The sequence below is a fragment of the Triturus cristatus genome, chromosome 3_1 (assembly GCF_964204655.1).
Source record: "Triturus cristatus chromosome 3_1, aTriCri1.1, whole genome shotgun sequence".
Classification (NCBI taxonomy): domain Eukaryota; kingdom Metazoa; phylum Chordata; class Amphibia; order Caudata; family Salamandridae; genus Triturus; species Triturus cristatus.
This window is the reverse complement of record NC_140583.1, coordinates 1,182,472,952-1,182,492,710: the sequence shown is the minus strand read 5'-3', so window position 1 is coordinate 1,182,492,710 and position 19,759 is coordinate 1,182,472,952. Positions and strand designations below refer to the sequence as shown.

Genomic DNA, 19,759 nt, shown 5'->3' with positions numbered 1-19,759 from the left:
GGAGGGAAACCAAAGAGAGGGGACAATTACGACCTTATGAACACTACAATTGTGGTAAACAACAGTGTTATGAAGAGAGATGAGCATGAACAAACATCTTGGAAGAAAAGACAATTAAATTGTAGAAAAACAACAATGTTTTAAAACATGAACTACCATTTCAAAGAAAAGGGTTAAGGATTTCTGGGTCTGTAAGGACATGGAGGAGGGAGTACAGATTGGCAAGAGTAGAGTGTAGAAGGGGCCAGGAGGGACTACACATCAGGTGGTGTAATGAATGGTACCGTTCCACTCATCAATCGTGTTCAAGCCATGGTGTACAGAGTTGCAACGAGTTATCCATTTGCATTCACTTTTATCAAGGAGAGCTTGAAGGTTTCCCCCTCTGGGATGCAGGAGAGGCTGATCAATAACTTGCCATTTCATGTCCAGAGCATCGTGATTTTGTTCCAGATAGTGTGAGACCAAAGGTGCTGTAATGGTCTTACAGTTAATTCTGCTCTTATGCTGAATGATTCTTTGTTTAATCATCTGAGTAGTTTGTCCAATATAGATGAGATGGCAAGGGCACTCGATGGCATAGATCACATTCTGTGAGTGGCAGTTGGTAAATGTGTTCAGGGTATGTGATTGGTTGTTGAACTTAAAATCCTTGGTGTTGGTTGTTAATTCACAAACGCTGCATGATTGACATTTGTAATGGCCCAGTATGGGTGATAAACCCCAACTCGAGGTGATGGTATTAGTTGTGGTCGATTTATTGGGCCAAGTGATGGCATGGACCAGATGGTTAGATAAATTGTTGCCACGTTTGTATGAGAAGAGGGGCGGTTCTTGGAAGGATTTGTTCGTCCGCAGAAGTGTCCAATTACGAGTAATAATTTTCTTGACCTGGTTACTACTCGGACTGAACTGGGAGACAAATGGAATCCGGGAATTGGTTTTCTTAGGCTGAGGTGTAAGTAGGAGATCACGATGGCAGTACCATGCCCTCTTTCGAGCCCGTGAAACCAATCTTCGTGGGTAACCTCTGTTTGTGAGTTTCTTGCATAGGACTTCTGATTCTTTGAAATAATCTCTGCGCCATTTACAGTTTCTCCGAATCCGAAGGAATTGTCCATAAGGTAGCCCATCTTTGAGCCCACGTGGATGATAACTAGAGTAGTGCAGCAGTGTGTTTCTCTCGGTTGGCTTCCGGTATAGTGATGTTCCGATCAGACCTTCCTCAGCGTGTATGGTCAGATCTAAGAAAGCCAAGTCATTGGTTGTTTGTTCACATGTGAATTTCAGGTGGGTTTGGGAGTTGTTCAACCAATTGACAAAGGAGGTCAAGGTGGCGGCACATCCTTTCCAGAGTAGAAGGACATCGTCGATGTATCTGCGCCACAAGGAAATTTGATGTCTGAATGGGTTGGTGGGTGAGAGTATAAGGGAAGTTTCGAGTCTGTGAACAAAGAGAATGGCAAAATTCGGGGCGAAGCATGCTCCCATCGATACACCTTTGATTTGCAGATAGAAGTCCTCTTTGTACAAAAAATAATTATTTTCTAAGGCAATGTGTAATAAGTCCATCACAAATTCTGTGGGAATGCGGGTTGGTTTAGGTCTGGTTTCCAGTAGTTCAAAGATAGCTAGAAGTCCTTCTTCATGTGGGATGTTCGTGCATAGGGACTCTATATCCAGACCAGCCATCAATTCCGTCTCTACATCAAAGGGTCTGTCTTCAATGGTCTTGATAAGATCCATGCTGTCTCTTATGAAAGTGTCAGTAAGCGGAACGAATTCTTTAATGACAGCGTCTATGTATTTCCCCAAAGGTTCCAGGGCGGAACCACAACCAGACACAATGGGTCTTCCAGGGGGATTTTGAAGGTCCTTGTGGATCTTGGGTAAGACGTAGATCACTGGTGTACGTGGGTGGGCATTGTTAAGAAAAGAAAATTCCTTAGAGGAAATAATGTTGTTGGTTTGAGCTTGTTTTGTAATGTGGTGTATCTTTTTCTTTATGTCCGGAAGGGGATCGCAAGTGAGCTTACGATAATGGGCCACATTAGAGAGTTGTCTTTTAATTTCCAATTCGTATTTCTCATTGTCCATGATGACAATTCCGCCTCCTTTATCTGCCGGTTTGATGGTTAGTTCAGATCTATTTTTCAGGCTAAGTAAGGCCTGTTTTTCAACCAGCGGGAGATTGTAAGGAACCTATTCAAACTTTTTTTGTACGTCTGTAATCTCATGGAGCACCAATCGCTCAAAGGACAGTATTTCTGGAGGCATGGTGTGTGAGGGGGGATGGAAGGTGGAAGGGAGGTGAAAGCGTGGAGCGTCAGTTTGAAAAGGATTCGGTCTATCTGCAAAAAATTGTCGTAGTCTGATTCGTCTGAAGAACTGTAGTAGATGTGCATGTAATTCGATAAAGTTGCTGCGTTCCGTAGGTACAAAGCTCAAGCCTCTACTGAGCAGATTAGTTTCTTCTTCCGAGAGAGTATGTTTGGAAAGATTGAATATGGGAATCACCTCAGGGTTAGTGCTGGATTGAGGGTCATTTGGTTCCATGGCGATGACGGGTACATTCATGGTGTTTCTTGGGGTAATTATTGTTGAGGGCCCGAACGGTAAAGCTTGTTTCTGGTTTGTCTTTCGCCGGAGTATTGGTTTTGGTAGTTGTTCCGTGCGCGTGGACGGTTCTGGCCGCTTCCGCGGCCTTGTTCTAAAAAACCGGGTGGCAACAGAGATGGAAGTTTGTGTTGGTTTCTAGAGGTGCTGGGCTCTTCGCTATGATCCGAATCTTCTGCCCTTGGTACATAGTATACCATATAGTAGGGACTTATAACGGTACCCCAGAATCCAATCTGGAGTGTACCTATAGTACCTGTAATCAATTTAAGGGAGAAAGCAGATAGTCTGGCTGAGATCCTGCTATTCAGGACCCCAGCCTAAGTCGAATACCAGCAAAACACCAGGAAAAAAGTGCGGGCAACCATGCAGTCAGATTCCACCTTCCTACACAGATCACAAAGTGCACATAATGTAAATAGGTCAGTAGGCTACTGCTTTTGTCAGAGAGATACTTTTGTTACTTGCAGTTTATAAGTTAAAATCCTAACATACAACAGTGAGCTATTAACTTTCATCTAAGAGCTGCATACAAACTGCAAGGTATAAATTAGAGCGTTATGTTTCCCCCCCCAGTCTTTGATTATCCTAATGTTGCAAAAAGTGTTCTTTTGGACAGAAATCAATTCTGATTATTAAAGAGAACCCCCAAACATGGTATTACGTTTTAACATTCTGAGTTTGTTTCTCCAGACCAGTCACTATTAAACTATACGGCCTAGTAGTATGGTTGTCATGTGACTCCTACACCTTGTAGTCCTTAGTCTTGTGTAACATTTTCTATACAGTGATTTACACACAATGATTTTCTCTGAGTAATGTGTGTGATGTAAAGTGCTCTGACACCCTACACTGGTATGAGTGGCGCTGTAAATCAAATTAAATGCATCTGAGAGAGAGTGTGGTTATGGAGACTTGAGGGGCACTGTTAAAGGTTGGTAGTGAGGGAATCCATGGCAGAGGTAGTCATCGGGGGGCAATACCAAACATTAATGGACAGGGCACCACCAGTCTGCCTCACCCATAGGTAGCTCCATTGGCCTTGTTTCAGAAGTGGTAGCTGCAACTCACCAGGGATTGGCAATGCAGAATTTGCACGCACACCAAACTAAGTTCACAAACTTCACAGTCTCTCTGCTTCATTCACAAGCACTTTTAACATGTGCTGCTTGCTGTGGGGCCACTGGAATAAAATATGCAGCAAAGGAGGACAAAATTATGCCACAGTGTTGACTAAATTATGCATTTAAAAAAAGGCTGCAGCGTAATGCAGTATATTTTCTGATATTTTATGATTTTGACATGTGTACACATGCTAACAGTCTCTGGAAAGATTTTGCCTCATTAGTACCAGTGTAACATACAAATGCAGCAGTGAGAAAGGTGATCAGTCAGCATTTGCAATAAGCTATCCACTCCGCAGCAACACAAGTCACATCTTTTATTAACTTTTGATACGTTTGAGCTATAAACAATTTATTAGTTTAAATGGTCAGATCATGCAGCAGATCTTGCATTATGAGGCAAATTTGGTAGAGCCATAATTATATAGAAAACATTTGCAAACTAGGATATTTTGCTATTCATGTTTGAACTGCTCTTGTGGAAAAAGGGAGAAGTGCTGAGGACAGAAACTCCATGGCTCGGAGACAAATGGCTTGGGCTTCCACATTTTATCGTATTTGGGACATTCTGTGATTAGAAGCATATCCTACTTTGTGAATTTGTTTTAATGTCAATAACTCATTATAACCTTATATAATCATGTGTATCCATTGGTTGATTAAACTGGGCAGTGAAATGCCAAACAAATACTAAAAATTGGGATATTTGCGCATTCTGGCCACACCTCTGGCTCCGCCCACTGAGCCAATCCTTGGGTTATTCCCACCCTCTGATTCTCTGCCCACAGTTCCCCTACTTTTTTTCCCCCACTTCGACCACTGCTTGCATGTAGATGGATATATGTATAAAATATAAACTTGCATGTTACAACTTTTCCACAATTCTCTGACGGCCAAGAAGAGGCCTGTTTCAACGATTTACTAAATGTGTAAAACACATACATTCCTAAATTCTGAGGAGGGATGGCTGAATATTTCACTATACCCAAGTGCAGAATTAAGAAGAATGCTTAAAATCAATCACTAGAAGTTCACACCTGACCAGAGGAAATGTATCATAATTGCAGTTACCAGAGACAAAAGTATTGAAGGGCGATAAAACAAAACACTTATACCTAGGTTACGACATAGCTGAAGCAAGGGGAAATCCTGCTTGAATGATGCGAGGCAAAGCCACAGGAAAGACTATTCCTAAGTTTTTTTACTAAGAAAAACACTAGGGTGGAGTTGTGTGATTTATTGGTTGACACGTCTGATATAACACTTACAACTTTGTTAGGTAAGAAGGGTCCAGGTGTACTAAGTGATTTAGCATTCGCAAAGCCAGCAAAACACCAGATTTCAGGATTTGCAACTCTATCATTTTTTCATATTTCCTAAATCCATTTTACAATTCGAAAAGTTTTTCCAAATTGCAAAATAGATAAAAAAAATTTATTACCAATGTGCAATTTGAAAGAGGCGAGTTTTGAGCGTTGCTTCCAAACTGCAAATCAGTACCATATGCATCACCTGCAACCATAAATCTACCAGCAAACCACTTAACAGTTACTAGCTTCTAAGTTGGGGTGGTAACTGATTTGCAAAGGGTAAGTGGTCCCTTTGGACCACTTGTCCTCAGAAAATCAGGAGGCAACTTCAGGGGGAGCAAGAAGTGGTCCAAGGGATCACAACAAACTCTCACTGAAGTTTTTCAAGATTGAAAATTAATGTTTTTGTTTTTTGCAAATTGGGTCAATTTAAAAAAAAATAATAATAATGTTTTCAATTCTAAAATGCACGGCCACTATCCCTGTATTTGCAGCCAATCATAGGGGGGTTGCACATTGTAGCCTATCTAAAGAATATCACTCAGGTCATTTTGCGCCCCCTGCAATTCCCTATTTTGCAAACCGACCTCTAGATCGGTTTGCAAAATTAGATATTGGTTGCAAATTGCAACCACTTTTTGCTACTGGTATGTTAGTACATATGGCTACAGTCCACAGCAATTTTATTATGGCACTAAACCGCATGGATTATATTGATGCACTGTTAATAAATCTATAACTTTTTGTAAAGTTCGATTTCAACATCAAAAAGGTTCTGCAGTAAAACTGTTTATTTACATCCTCCAATCTATACATGTACAAGAAGCAAAAGCAACACATTTGACTACAACAGCATGTCACTCAATGCACTGCTTTTATCTTTGGTTAGATGTCTGGGCGAATAGGGCGCAAATCGAATATTTTACATTCGAAAAAACAGACAGACAAAATTAAGTTGCTCAAGAACGTTAATGACAAAGTCTCTCCAGAGTCATGTCTAAAACACTGGAAAATGGGATATTATAAAGTCAAATGTTGATGTTTACTTGTAGGAAGGTATGTAATTTAATTCATTCTACAGTAGGCTAATGTGAAATCTGGAAACCAAGAGACTGCTAGCAAACGATTGTGCCCTGATTGATAAAAGGCACTTCAACAGCACACTCTGCTACCTAACAAAAACTATATTGTTTCAGTGAACACCTGAGCCAGACGTTTCAACATACAAACTAGTAATTGTTCAATTAACACAGTTTCAGGCGGTTACATAAGAAGATGTGATAAGCAAAGATTATGAAGGCAGGCCCTCAGTTTTGTAACTAAAACTACAATTTAGAATGTCAATGGTCTGTCACGTTGTATGCGTTCCATTTATAAAGTTTGAAGTTGCATTTTAAAAATAGATGTCAAACAGTAGCAGCTGGTATCCCAAAAGGAGCAATATCATAAGACTCAAGATAGCGGAGTTCACATATATACCGATTGCATCACCCAGCATTACTTTAATTTGAAAATAAAAGATTAATTTTATATTGTGCGACTCTTTACTCCTTAACATTAGGCTGAAAAGCATATCACTATAATGCCTGTAAACTGTGTTTCGTACAATTGTTTTCAGGCCTTCATCAACGCAGTGACTACAGCCTTGGCATTGAGACTTCTTAAATCGCAGTAAGTCTGTCCAGTACCAACAAACACAATGGGCTGTCCCGTGATGTAGGTCATAGAAATCGCAGCACCAACCTGGAGGAGGGGAAAAAAACAAGAAAGCCAGGTGAAATGTATGCAAGAATGATAAAGGAGTACTTAGATTAGATTGGTTAAATTATAAAACACTTAAAAACATTTCTAATTTGTAAATAACCAGAGCCTAAACTAGTGCTGGTGTAGTTGTGCAACATTCCTTACTCCTTGTTGAGATGGATGAACAAGTTACTTACCATCGGTAACGATCTTTCTGGTGGATAATCTGTCTAACCGCAGATTCTTCACCTTTTGAGTAATCCCCCAGACGTCTGCCTAGAAATGTAAACCTTCAGAGCTGTGTTCTATTGGGTCACTGGGTGGCGTTATGTGGTTCCACACTGACATCAATCCACTCTGGAAATGACAAGTGGACCCACATATATTCACCACCCATGAGCACGGACGTCAGTTGCTTTCTAGGCTACCAGCACCCATAGACATGGAGCCTATCAGCAAATTGATGTGAACAGTGTGCAGATCTCTAGACTAGGAGCTTTTTAGATTTAAAAAAAAAAAAAAAAAAAAAAAAGAGTCCAGTTCACAGACAGGGAAAGGCCAGTGAGAAATCTGTGGTTTGAGTATCCATCAGAAGAATGATTACTGAAGGTAAGTAACTTGGTCTTCTAGAGCAGAGGTCTTCAAACTTTTGTAGGTTGAGCTCCCCCAGCTGAATTTTTTGGGGATGTTGCCCCCCCTCCAACACCTAACAGAAATTTCTGGAATCTGGTAAAAACATAATTGACCGCCACCCGCACATTCCAGGCCATATCTGGCAAATAGAGTTCAACATAGTAAGAGTGTTCAGTAAACTGCAGGTTTGTGAGTGGGTGAGGTAACATGACAGAGCCTTATTACACAGTTCAAATCAAAATTTTCCAAAATAAAATGTGCTTAAATTGTTTTTACTAGGATGCTTTATATAACACATAATTTGACATAGATTGATAACACCACCACCAACATTAATGTGATGGCTGTGTCTGTTTTTCGCCACAGAGACGGTTAATCTGTAGATGGATTTTTGCTACTGCCATCCTCAGGTTGTGCTCCACAAATTCAGTCTTGAACAGTACTTAGTCTTTAATAACGCAAGTGCTGAGAACTCAATCTCACATAAATAGGATGAGCTGAAAGGCAAGAGTTTTGATAGCAACTTCTCTGATAGCTGAATGTTCTGCAGACATTTTCAGGCAAAAATCCCCCAATGAGACTTTGCTGAATTGCATCTGCAGAGTGCGGTCACTTTGGAGATCCATCAGTTCTTCCTACATGAGAATCAGGAGATGGCTCCCCACCTCTATCAGAAATGGTCATTGAAGTAATCGTTGTCCTCAGGAAAATACTTTTGTAAACTGTCCCCAAGAGACGGCAGGTGGTTTTTCATCATCTTAGCAACACTTGAAAGTTCAGGAGCATCTACTAAACATGGAAATGGCTCAAACAGGCCATCTTCAACTATTCTTCTCCATAATTCAAGCTTCTTCTTGAATGCAGTTATTCTTTTATTCATGGTAAAAGAAGTGGTTTATGTCAGCAAGGTATGCTAAAAGCACAAGCCAGTGGGGATTTCAAACAGAAGAAACTGCTGTACTTCATTCCTTAATTCAAAGATGCGAGTCAGCACTTTCCCCAGAGATAACCACATCACTTCTGTATGAAACAACAAGCCATCATGCTCAGCTCCCATTTCTGCACATACATTTGCAAATAGACAAGCTCTTGTGGGATGGGACTTTATAAAATTTAATATTTTTATAGCAGAAATCAGCACATCCTCAAGTTCACTGTCCATGTTTCCAACAGCAAGGGCTTCCCGGTGTATCATACAGTGGGTCCACATAATATGTGGAACCATTTTCAAAACATTAGCTTTTAGGCCAGTCCTAGCACCACACATTGAAGGAGCACCATCTGTGCAGATTCCAACACAGTTTTCCCATTTTAAGCCATGGATACTCAGGAAGTCATTGATAATGTCAAACAAATCAGATCCTGTTGTTCACTTCTTTATTGACTTGCAAAATAAAAAAATCTTCCAATAATAGTGTTTCATAACAGTATCAAACATAAGCAATTAAATGGGCATCCTTTGACACATCAGTTGCTGCAAAGCAAACAAACTTGATTTCAACCGGGCTATGAGCTGTCCCTGGATTTCTTCTGACATGTCAGATGCTGCGGCAAACTGTTGTGTCTGAGATGGGTATACTTTTGAACTTGCTGCTTTGTCATCAAGCATTGTCCTAGCCACGTCGAGAAATGTTGGGAGAATCACTTTTTTACCATCTACAAAGGGCCTTTTGTTTTTGGAGATGTGGTATGCTATTTGGTATGATGCTTTTGCTAGAGTATTTGCCACATGTTTCACTGCTTCTTTCTGCTGAGTTATCTCTTGCAACATCCATGCTAGAGACCCATGCTTCATTTCAAAGTGACACCTAAGTTTGGTTGGCTTCAAGCTGTTGTTAGCAAAGATCACGCCACAAACCACACACTGTGGTCTACTTTCTCCACTAACAATGCAGGTGAAATTAAAGTCCAAATAGGAGGCATCATATTTCCTTGTTTTTGCAGCTTTTCTCTCTCCATATGTTTCTGTTTCAGCCTTTTGCTTAAGCACTCTAATATCTTTTGGGAACAGAAAACGATTCATGTCAAATGTTTGCTTAACCTAAGATACAAAATTGGAAGATGCATGTTAATGAATAGTACATGGTTGCAATTTTACAGCTGCATGAGGTACAACAGGTGTTTAACTTTGTAGTTTAAAAAAAAATCTTATATCTTATGTAGGAGAGTAGGATCTGCTTCACATGTTTACCCCCACTTTTTGCTGGTGTTTCACTGTTTTTCTACTTTAATCTGGCTGGGACCCTGCTATTCAGGGCCCCAGCCTAGCTGCTTCCTCTCTAAAATTATTCCATGTACCTTAGGTACAGTTCAGATTGGATCAGAGGTGCCCTTATAAGTCCCTAGTATATGGTATACTATGTACCCATGGGATAGGTACCCCAGAGGCCTACCAGGGGCTGAAGCATGTACTATGCCACCCCTGGAAAGCAACACAAAATGACACCACACCCCTTACTGAGATATAGGTTCACTATATCTCACCATATACTGCACATACAAACCTATCAGTCACCCCGATGGCAGGCCTTATCAATCCTGAAGGCAGGGTGCTTGGTTATATGTGAGGGGGTGCCCAGGCATCAGCTGAGCCCCTCTGCAGCCTTCGCGATCTCTTCTCCGGGGTTGTCAGTAGTGCAGCCTGACCATATACTCTTAAATGCATTATAACCAAACGGTAAATGCTAACTTTGGACAGGCTGCACGGAAACATGTTGTGTTTGGTGTCAAACACCTTGGAATCATACCCCCACACCAGTAACTGGTGTGGGAGTATGATCCCACCCTTCTAGAGGGAGAGACATGACAGCACTGGTATACCCGGTAGAAACTTAATAGAGCCCTGGCATCACCAAATGGATGCTGCAGCCACAGACACGGGTCTGGCCTCCTGCTGCTGACCGAAACTCTGGCAGGGGAGGCCTGGACAATAGGTTTCCTGTCACAGGGAGGTGTAACCACCTCCCAGACAGGCTTATGTGTATTGGGGCTGGGTGGGAGCACTCTCTGAGTGCTTTGAAGTCCTGCACAGGGGGCACACTTGGTGTCCCTGTGCATAGTCCAGCTCAAACCGGTACAGAGGCTTCCTGGCACGAAATTGGACAAAGGAAATGGGTGTAGCCACCCCTCTTTCCAAACCCTACCATAGGTGGGTCCCCAGAGTATGTTCAACGCCCTACCTTAGTATAAGTATGGGACCCCAGTCCTTAGGACTTTAGATTACCCTGGGCGAAACTCTGAAGCTGAATCCTGGACCTTCGACGCTCTGCTCAAGACCAGAGGACTGAAGAAATCTCCCTTGGGGTCAAGGAGTGACTCCCCTGCTTGGCAGGCACCAACTAAGCAATTTGCCGGTCTGCATCATTGAAGCTCCTGCTGAACTCTGAAGTATTTGCAGCCCAGGAAGAGGATTTCCAGACATTTCAGAGGCCGACCCGAGTCCCCAGCAAAGCTGGGACCCGCAGCCCTTGTGAGTAGCGTGGAACCGGAACTCCTGGTCAACGTGCATTTCTGCAAGTGCATTGACTTCTCAACATCTCTTGAAGTGACTTGTAGCCCCCACCTCGAGCACTAAATCCACCTAAGATTATCGGATTGGTCATTCCGAGTGAACCGTAGGCTGCCATTTTGTGTTTCATCTCGATGTCCCTTCGCGATCCCTGGTCCATTGACTGGTGGGTCCCTGAGGGGGTAACTTAGTATTTCCTTGGGCTTTCCTGGTTGCTCCAGACGTGCCCCAACTCCCAACCAAGTGGTGAGTCCCACAGACCTTGCTGGTCTGCACCAAAGCATCTTTCTCGTTTCTGCGTGGGTTGGTGTTGCCAAGGCTTGTTGTGTCCAATCCGGGCACCGACGATGCAGCACTCGACATCCTTCGTGGGACAGCTCGAATCCAGCTCCTGGTCGTCCCTGACGCCTCCTGGTCCTCGTGGCTGAAGAGTCAAGCTTTACCTCTTTCACCTGAAATCACCCCACATCGGTGGGCCTCTGCTCATCGCCTTCCTGGTCACGGGCTAGTGACCCAGACTCCGTCCCCTCTGCTTTCAGGTTCTTCTCATCTTCGATCCAGGCTTGGATCTCTTCGGACACTTCGCATTTTCACGGCAGCAGCACTTCTTCGCCAGCTCAAATTGAAATCAACGACACGACCCGACACTAAAAGACACCTATGCACCTGGCTTCCCTGGGCGAGGTAACACGAGTACTCCGGTGCTCCCGTGGGTGCTAACCCTAGAACTTCCCAAGTCCAAAAGGGTTTGGTCCTGACTCATTTCTAAGTGTCCCCAATCTTTAAAAATCCAACCGCGACTTTCCCCATAGAAGCTAACGGGAGCTCGCGGCTGTGTTCACACACGGCACATGGCCCCCGTGGGTCCCCTGTGTCACTACCTTGGGTGGTTCCTTGGGGTCCCAGAGATTCCACAGGCTCTAGGTCTTGTGTCTAGTTAAGTCGTGGTTCTTATACCACTATTTTAGTATATGGTTTGGCTTGCCCCTAGGGCCTGACGTGTATTTGTGCTATTTTACTGTGATTATTGAAGTTTAACTTATGTGTTTTGACCTCTAGTCTCATAAAGAGACTAGGAGGGTGTGTTTAGTAATAAATACATATATTTTATATATATATACCTGGTGTGGATATCTTTCATTTTGTGACTCAAGAGAGATTATACTGGTAAACTGGTAAAACAAGCTGCTTTACATTCCTTCAATACTTAGCCTGAAGGCTGCTCTCCATAACTACCACTAGGATAGCTTTCAATAAAGGTTGTCTTTAACCTATAACCAATAAAGGGTTGTTTGGACTGATACAAGGTGCCCACTAGAACTAGTGGACAGCATATATCAGGCCAACTTCTCACATCTTAAATAAAATACATTTGGATAAAAGTATAATTTTGTGGTAAGTGAATACAAAGTAATTTCAGCTCATCCAGGCTTTAAGTAGGTGCTCCCCAAATTGCTGCAGTATGTATATGCTGTATACCACTGATGAGGCTCTGCAAGTTACTTGTTCAAAGGTTAGTGAGGGCAAACTTCAGCACTGCCCCTTCACCAATCACTCAAAAACGAATGTGTACCTTCTTATTCACTTCTTCAGATGTTCCTGCTGCTTGAATAGGAGTCCTTAGCCTAGAGATTAAGTAGCTTTTTCCCTTGTAATTAAGAGAAAGTGTTTAAGAAATATTACTTGCATGTTGTCAGTATGTTTCGCATGAAACATTGTGAAAGCTTCCCTGGGATCCGAATCATAGTGATGGGCAAGGGAGTGAATGACATGCCTAGAATTTACCTGCTGCCTTATCTTAAGGGCAAATAAAATACACCATGATCTACAAGTTATTAGTTTGAAGTCCTGATGGCTGGTAAGATAGTCATGATCTCCAAGTTATTATTTGATTTCTGGCAGGGCCACATTAGCTTTTTATTTTTTCAAGTCTGTTAGTTGATCTTACATGTACTTCCTAGCAGCTCCTTCACTTCAATTCCCTCATACACAACATACCCACGCTCCTGTAAGCACCGTTTCTTTTACTTGTGCCATGTTAATATTTCAACACCTGTGCAGTTCCTTCTTGCCCTTTTGCACAGAATCACAACTGGCACACTTGACTAATGTAATGTGTACTCTGCCGCAAAGTGCATGATTGGATGAGCATGTATTTGGGACAACTTTAGGACCCACTGACAGGCACTGTGAGAAACATGACTGCCTTTGATTCTCAACTCCAGAGGTCTTAATTGTGGTTTTTGTACTGTTTAAGTATGGACCCATAACGTTCATGAGGCCCTGGCCTGTGCGATAATACAGATAGATGGCCAGGGCAAAAAAGCACTGGGAAAAATAACTAATTCTACTGCATTAAAAACGGTTCACACAACGTGTGCTGCTGAATGGCATCTGGAAAGGGACAAGGAGGGCTCCTGGGATACTCCATAACGCAACCTTGTACCTTTTTAAAAATTTGCATTCAAAATATAAATCTTTCCTATGCCAATGCAAAGACTCCATTGGTTAAGACAGCACCTTGATATATGGGAAAAATTAGTGCCAATAATTACTTAAAAAATATAATGTTTTCACAGTTTACATTTTGCAAGCTCAGCTCCTGTGCACTGGAACAGTTTAAATGAGCACCAGTTACATTACACAGGGTCGGATTTATTACATTACGCGTCACATCAGCCAACTGACTGGGAGAAGGCAAAGAGTGCCGGGGCTTCTTCGCCTTCTTCTTGTACTTCGACTTACCCAAAGACTTCGAGGACTTTGAATGCAATAAAGTGTGGGGGCTCAGTAAGCGGCCTCGAGATCTTCCTCTCGAACGAGACCGGGAGTAACACAGAGCCGACGCCAGTCCTCCAATAGCTTTCGGGACCGCTCCCGCTAAGACTTTGGATTCATGGCCCAGCAGTCAGAGCACTACTTCAGGTCACGCTCCAGACACCAAAAGGCACACGAGGTGCAGGTCCTTAACAGACATCAGTTCAGCGTTGGGACATCCGTCGAACACCAGGAGTTGAAGACTGGAAACAGCAGTTGACAAAACGTGAAAAAGTTAAGTCAAAAAGTAACTAAAGGGGTAGCTCTCTCCGGATCCGCGCTAGGCCAGAGCGGAAAAAGAAAGGACGTCAGCACGCAGGGGCAGCATCTAAGTAGACACCGCAACGTCTTCCTGGCCACCACGATGACGGACGCTGAGTCGACCAACACCACCCAACAGTGCGTAGGGGTACTGCGAAGAAAAAATTCTCTGTATCCAATCTTTTGCCTGAGGGTAATTCTAAGGTAAGGAATCTATAACTAACTAACTGTCTCTTTCAGATACGACTCGTGACAGTGGTAAACAATGAAAGTTATGATTTAGGGTGGAGTGCGCACCCCCTGAGATGGTGTCACGCCGCCCCCGCCGCCGCCCCCCCCAGGGCACCCAACAGATTGAAGAACTCTGCTCTAGAGCATACTTCTATTGCAGATTTCTCGCCTTGTGAATAAATACTATAGCAGACCCCCCCCCACCTCAAGATGGAGGGTTTGAACTGACTCAGAACAAAAAGACTTGCAGGAACGAGTGAGCAAAATGCCTCTCCAGGGGGACTTGACTATTGGGGCAGTAGTGCGTTGTGAACATTTGCACTGATGCTCATATGGCTACCTGACAAATGTACCGGACAGGCACTGGTTTTGCTAGAGCAGTGGTGCCAGTTTTGGCCCTGGCAGAATGAGCCTGTAAGCATTCTGGAGGTGCTTTTTCCTGAGTGCATAGCAAATCTTTATGCAGAGAACAATCTATCAAGAGATGGTCTGCCCTTGCACTGCTTTACCCTTCTTTACTCTGGAAAACCCCACAAAGAGATGATCTTCTACTTGACCGTAGTTGGAAAAATTGATATAGAACAGTAAGCTCTTTTTAGGACCTTTTGACAGTCTCTCCTCCTCCTCCTTGAGAGGGATGAGGCACAGCAAAGAATGTTGGAAGGGTAACCAATATGAAAATGATTAACAAATTTAGATAGAAAGGAAGTTCGGGTCCTCTGTTGTGAACTTCAAAGCTAGACCCCATTTTTCTTTTTTGTAATCTGTTTTTTTCTGCAACCGTATACATATACATGGTATACAGATCACCAGGCGATAGACATGCAGTCGAGATTGTAGCAGTGAGTATTCCATATCAAAAGACACTTACAGATGCGATCTGAACTGTGAATTGCAACATAAACAAAGGGGAAATATTTATGTAGAGGTCCTTAACAGGGGCTATTACTGTCCACTTGCTGTCAATGATGCTCATGCATGCCATATGTATCGGCGCTACAGGTTCTTGTTGCGTATTGTCAAATGTGTTATGGAGGTGGGCAACTCAAAATATAACAGGGTGTGCGTAACTATGTCTGTGGTTTCTCTTGTTTTCCCCGCCTGGCACATTTTGTGTGCTGTTTTGTGGAGCGAGGACCTCAGTATGTGCACAAGGGGTAATGTTTGGTGATGCGTGTTTCTATTAATTGTCTAGTATGCCCACTCCATGTCCTATTCAAGACCATTTCTGCTTTGAGGATGTTTTTCCCTAAGCTGTGGGACTGGCTCAGGATAGGGCTTCCGTATTTGTGTTATTAATATGTGACAACGCAGTTAGCATTAAATCCGAGCCTGCAGCAAGTGGGATCTGGCATATACCCATAGTATCTTCTCTGTGGATTGCAATACTTTCAGCCATGGCCCATGTGAGCATGGATCGTCTCCAAGCCAGTATATGAGGTAGGTCAGGCTTTTTCCAGCTCTTTGTGATCAGTCTCATCGCGACCCCCATTCCAAGTCTAAGAATATGGAGATCACTTTGTTGCTTTGACTCCTGTGATAGAGATGTAGGATGTAGGTGTGCCAGTCAAATGGGAGCATGCAGTCCGTACAGTGAGTCAATATATCTACAACTTCCCTCCAGTGTGTGGGTAGGTGGGGACAAAACCACAGCATATGTAATAGTTCTGCATCCACGAGGGAGCAGCAGGGGCATGCAGCATCTGTGTGGTTAAAATATTTATTGACTTTAACAGGTGTATGATATGCCTTTTGCGAGGCATAATACTGTATTTGGCGTAAGCGGATATTCCATGGGAGGCGCACAGGACTTTTGAGCGCAGAGGTCCACTTGGATTCTGTGAATTGAAGTTGCATATCCTTTTCCCAGCGAAGTCGAATGGGTCCTAGGTTGACTGCGGTGTGGTGTCACAGGGAGGCGGTGAACCACCATGTAAGATGCCCTTCCTGTCCAAGAAGAAAGGACAACCAACTGATGGTTGACACTGCGCACTGTGCTAAGGGTAACTAAGTTACAGATGGTTAATCACATTGGCAAAACAATCAATGAATACAAAAATGTTGTGTTCATAAAGACATATATTTTCAGCATATATGTAAAAGCAATATCACATTACATCATAATATGAAAATCAAAATTTATACATAATGGTGGTCATCCACCACAAACAGTTCAGAAGTGAAATATGCTACATAATACTTTTGGGTAGTCACAAGATGGTGTGTTGGTGAGCCCAATGCATTTCGGGACTAAGCTGTCCCTTCATCAGGGGCGATCTGTGAAAAAATACATAAGTATCGTAATCAATAACAAATGCTGGGTTTTACATACAACAAGATTCCATGGTGAAAGCGTTATGAATCATGTGGTAGATAATAAATGCCATTAACCCAGATATATGATGGACAGACCTTACAATTACTGCTGCAAACAAGTAGAAAGGTAATGTAGACACCCAGAAACGTGGTTGCATCAAGACGATGCAAGTGAATCAGGAAAAAGCTGATAAGTATATAGTATAGTGCAAGAAAAATGAAAAAAGTGATGGCTGGGAAAGCCTCACCTCAAGTATTATGTTTTTAGATCTACAAGAAGAAATGGGGATGCTCGTATACAACAGTCTGCAAATGGATGAACTGAAAGGCAAAGGAAGAGGGTATAAGACCAAGTGTCTGCGTGGAAACAGAATCTATAAGGAAAAGAGAACGTAGCCCTACTTACCGACTATGTGATATTAACAAATGCTGGGAAGTAAACTGAAAGAGATGTAAGGAAACATCGTTTTAAAGATAATCCGAGGAGTAAACAGTGAGGTACGTTATAACGCTGATAGTGATTACCCCGTGTACGATCACAATACTCACTTTAAAAAGAAGGAGGGAGATGGCGTACCAAAGCCACAGTAAAATAGGGAGTGTCACGTGGAGTGAACACGGTGATCTGTAACGAGCCCAACCTTCAATGGATTACGCGAAAACTGGACATGTCTATATGGAACGCGTTACTTACCTGTAACTGCGGTTATCCAGTATTGGTATCTTTCATAGATTCACATGCCTGAATCATTCCCCGTCGTCGGGAATGGGAGTCACCGGTAAGTAACAAAGTAATGTCCAGAAGACATAAGACAGCCATAGGCCTCAGAGGCCTTAGCTTAGTAAGCTATCCACGTCCTTATGTAAAAAGGACCAAATTTTGGCCAGAGCCAATCAGCTAACACCACCCTCTAGAACCTTCCTGGTAGGAGCTCTAGTCCCTCAGATTTTCGTGAGCACAGTGCTAAGCAGCTGTATACTGAGAGATCCGAGAGAGCCCTTCCAGGGGAGGCGGGTGGGTTGCATGTGAATCTATGAAAGATACCAATACTGGATAACCGCAGTTACAGGTAAGTAACACGTTCCTTATCCAGTATTAGGGTATCTTTCATAGATTCACATGCCTGAATCAGAGTAGCAAGCAGTGAAAAAAGCACATTTCGAAAGATATGGATAACATACAGGTATTAGATAACCACATCTATCTGAGATAAACAGTGCTACTGTAAAGCAATGAATAAGTAATGCATACATTATAGTGCGAAATGTGCATAAACTCAGGATGGTGGGATGAAAGAAAGGGCTCACCTCTATTTAAAAAGATGACGTAGTACCGCTTGGCCCACTGACGCATCCTTCATGATCTCCGCATCCAGGCAGTAATGCTTGGTGAAGGTATGCGGCGTCTTCCATGTGGCCGCTCTACAAATGTCCACAATGGGCACCCCAGCAAAAAGAGCCATGGAAGTAGACATGGCCCTTGTGGAGTGGGCACGGACCGTTGTTCTCAACGGACGTCCTGCCTGTTGGTGACAGAAAGAAATGGCCGAAGAAATCCAGCGGGAAATGCTCTGTTTTGTGAGCGGAAGCCCTCTTCGAGGTCTGCTGTAGGCTATGAATAGCTGATTTGATTTACGAAAAGATTTCGTTCTCTCAATGTAAAATTTCAAGCAACGTTGAATGTCTAGTGAATGTAGAGTTCGTTCCGCCACTGTTTGTGGATTTGGGAAGAATGATTGTAAAACAATAGGTTCGTTGAGGTGGAAGTGAGATGGAACCTTGGGAATGAAAGCTGGATTTGTGCGGAGAAGGACTCTATCCTTTTTGAATTGCAGGAATGGGTCCTGGATAGAGAATGCCTGGAGCTCTCCCACTCGCCTTGCCGAGGTAAGAGCTAGTAGAAGTGCCACCTTCCAGGAAACAAATTTAAGGTCAGCTCTGTGGATGGGCTCAAACGGGTGCTTCATTAGTTGAGCTAGAACTATGTTAAGGTGCCAGGCCGGTGGAACAGGCTTTACTGGAGGGAATGTGCGAAACAGTCCTTTCATGAATTGCTTTATGAGTCTATGAGACCATAAAGAGGGGCCGGAAGAAGATCTTCTGAAACGTGAGATTGCAGCTAGGTGAACTTTAATGGAGGCATGAGCAAGACCAGATTCTGCCAGATGTAAAAGGTAGGGTAAGACTTGTCCTGGGGTGGAAGAGAAAGGATGCAACTTATTCGTCTTACACCAGATACAGAATCTTTTCCACTTGAGTGAGTAGGTCTTGTTGGTACTATCTGCTCGAGCCCGAGCTAGAATTCGTCTGCAGTCTGGAGGAATGTCTAGGCCCCGAAACTCTCTGAACTCAGGAGCCAAGCTGATAACCTGAGAGAGGCTAGATCCGGATGTTGAATCTGCTGATCGCTGAGCGTCAGAAGAGATGGAAACGTTTTCAGCCTGATCGGAGGTTCCTGGGAGAGGAGGTGAAGTTCCGAGAACCAGTGTTGGCGTGGCCAAGCTGGGGCTATCAATATCAAAGTGCAAGGTTCCGCCTTCATCTTCCGTAGTACCCTGGGGATCAGGGGAAATGGCGGAAAGGCGTATGCAAAGACGTTGCACCATGCTATCGAAAAGGCATTCCCCAGGGATCCTGGTTGGGGATGCCAGCTTGCAAAGTATTGGCATTTGGCGTTGCGTTGGGTGGCGAATAGGTCCAGCTGAGGTGTGCCCCATTGGGCGAAGATATTGTTGAGGACCTGCTGATCCAGTTCCCACTCGTGGCACGCTGCCTGCCTCCTGCTTAGATAATCTGCCAACACATTGTGAGTGCCTGGAACATAATCTGCTCGGAGAGAGATGTTGTGGCGGAGCAGCCAGTTCCAGATTTTCTGCGATTCGCGCGAAAGTGTCAGTGAACGAGTCCCTCCCTGCTTGTTCAGGTAGTGCATTGTCGTGGTGTTGTCTGTCCGGACAAGCACTACTGAGTTCTTTATCCTCGGGAGGAAAGCCACTAGAGCTAGGTAGACTGCTCGGAGCTCTAAAAGGTTGATATGAAGCATTTTCTCCGAAAGGGACCACTTTCCGCTTATCTGTAGCTCCTGAAGGAAAGCTCCCCAGCCTTCCAAGGAGGCGTCCGTGGTGATTATATGAGGAGTAGCAGGAAGCAAGAAAGGCAAGCCTTGCGAAAGGTTCTTGGGGCGAACCCACCATTGCAGA

General features: G+C 43.4%; 1 protein-coding gene and 1 long non-coding RNA gene across 4 annotated transcripts in view; both read right to left on the bottom strand.

The window, feature by feature from the left end:
• Window positions 1-5,823: 5,823 nt before the first annotated feature.
• Window positions 5,824-19,759, bottom strand: part of SRPRA (SRP receptor subunit alpha) — a 1,746,362-nt gene continuing 1,732,426 nt past the window's right edge. For both annotated transcript variants that reach the window (XM_085646110.1, XM_085646111.1), the window contains one exon: window positions 5,824-6,793. In XM_085646110.1, coding sequence (XP_085502236.1) covers window positions 6,665-6,793 — 129 coding nt within the window. In that variant the 3' untranslated portion in view covers window positions 5,824-6,664. The remainder of the gene's footprint in view (window positions 6,794-19,759) is intronic.
• The window catches only part of LOC146861744 (uncharacterized), a 104,227-nt gene continuing 100,911 nt past the window's right edge, over window positions 16,444-19,759 (bottom strand). Inside the window, exons 4-5 of one of the 2 annotated variants that reach the window (XR_014979020.1) lie at window positions 16,966-17,000; window positions 16,831-16,880 (exon numbers count right to left, since the gene is read on the bottom strand). This is a non-coding gene — a long non-coding RNA (uncharacterized LOC146861744). Of the gene's footprint in view, window positions 16,521-16,830; window positions 16,881-16,965; window positions 17,001-19,759 lie in introns of those variants that run through there. The other variant, XR_014979021.1, reaches the window with a different exon arrangement.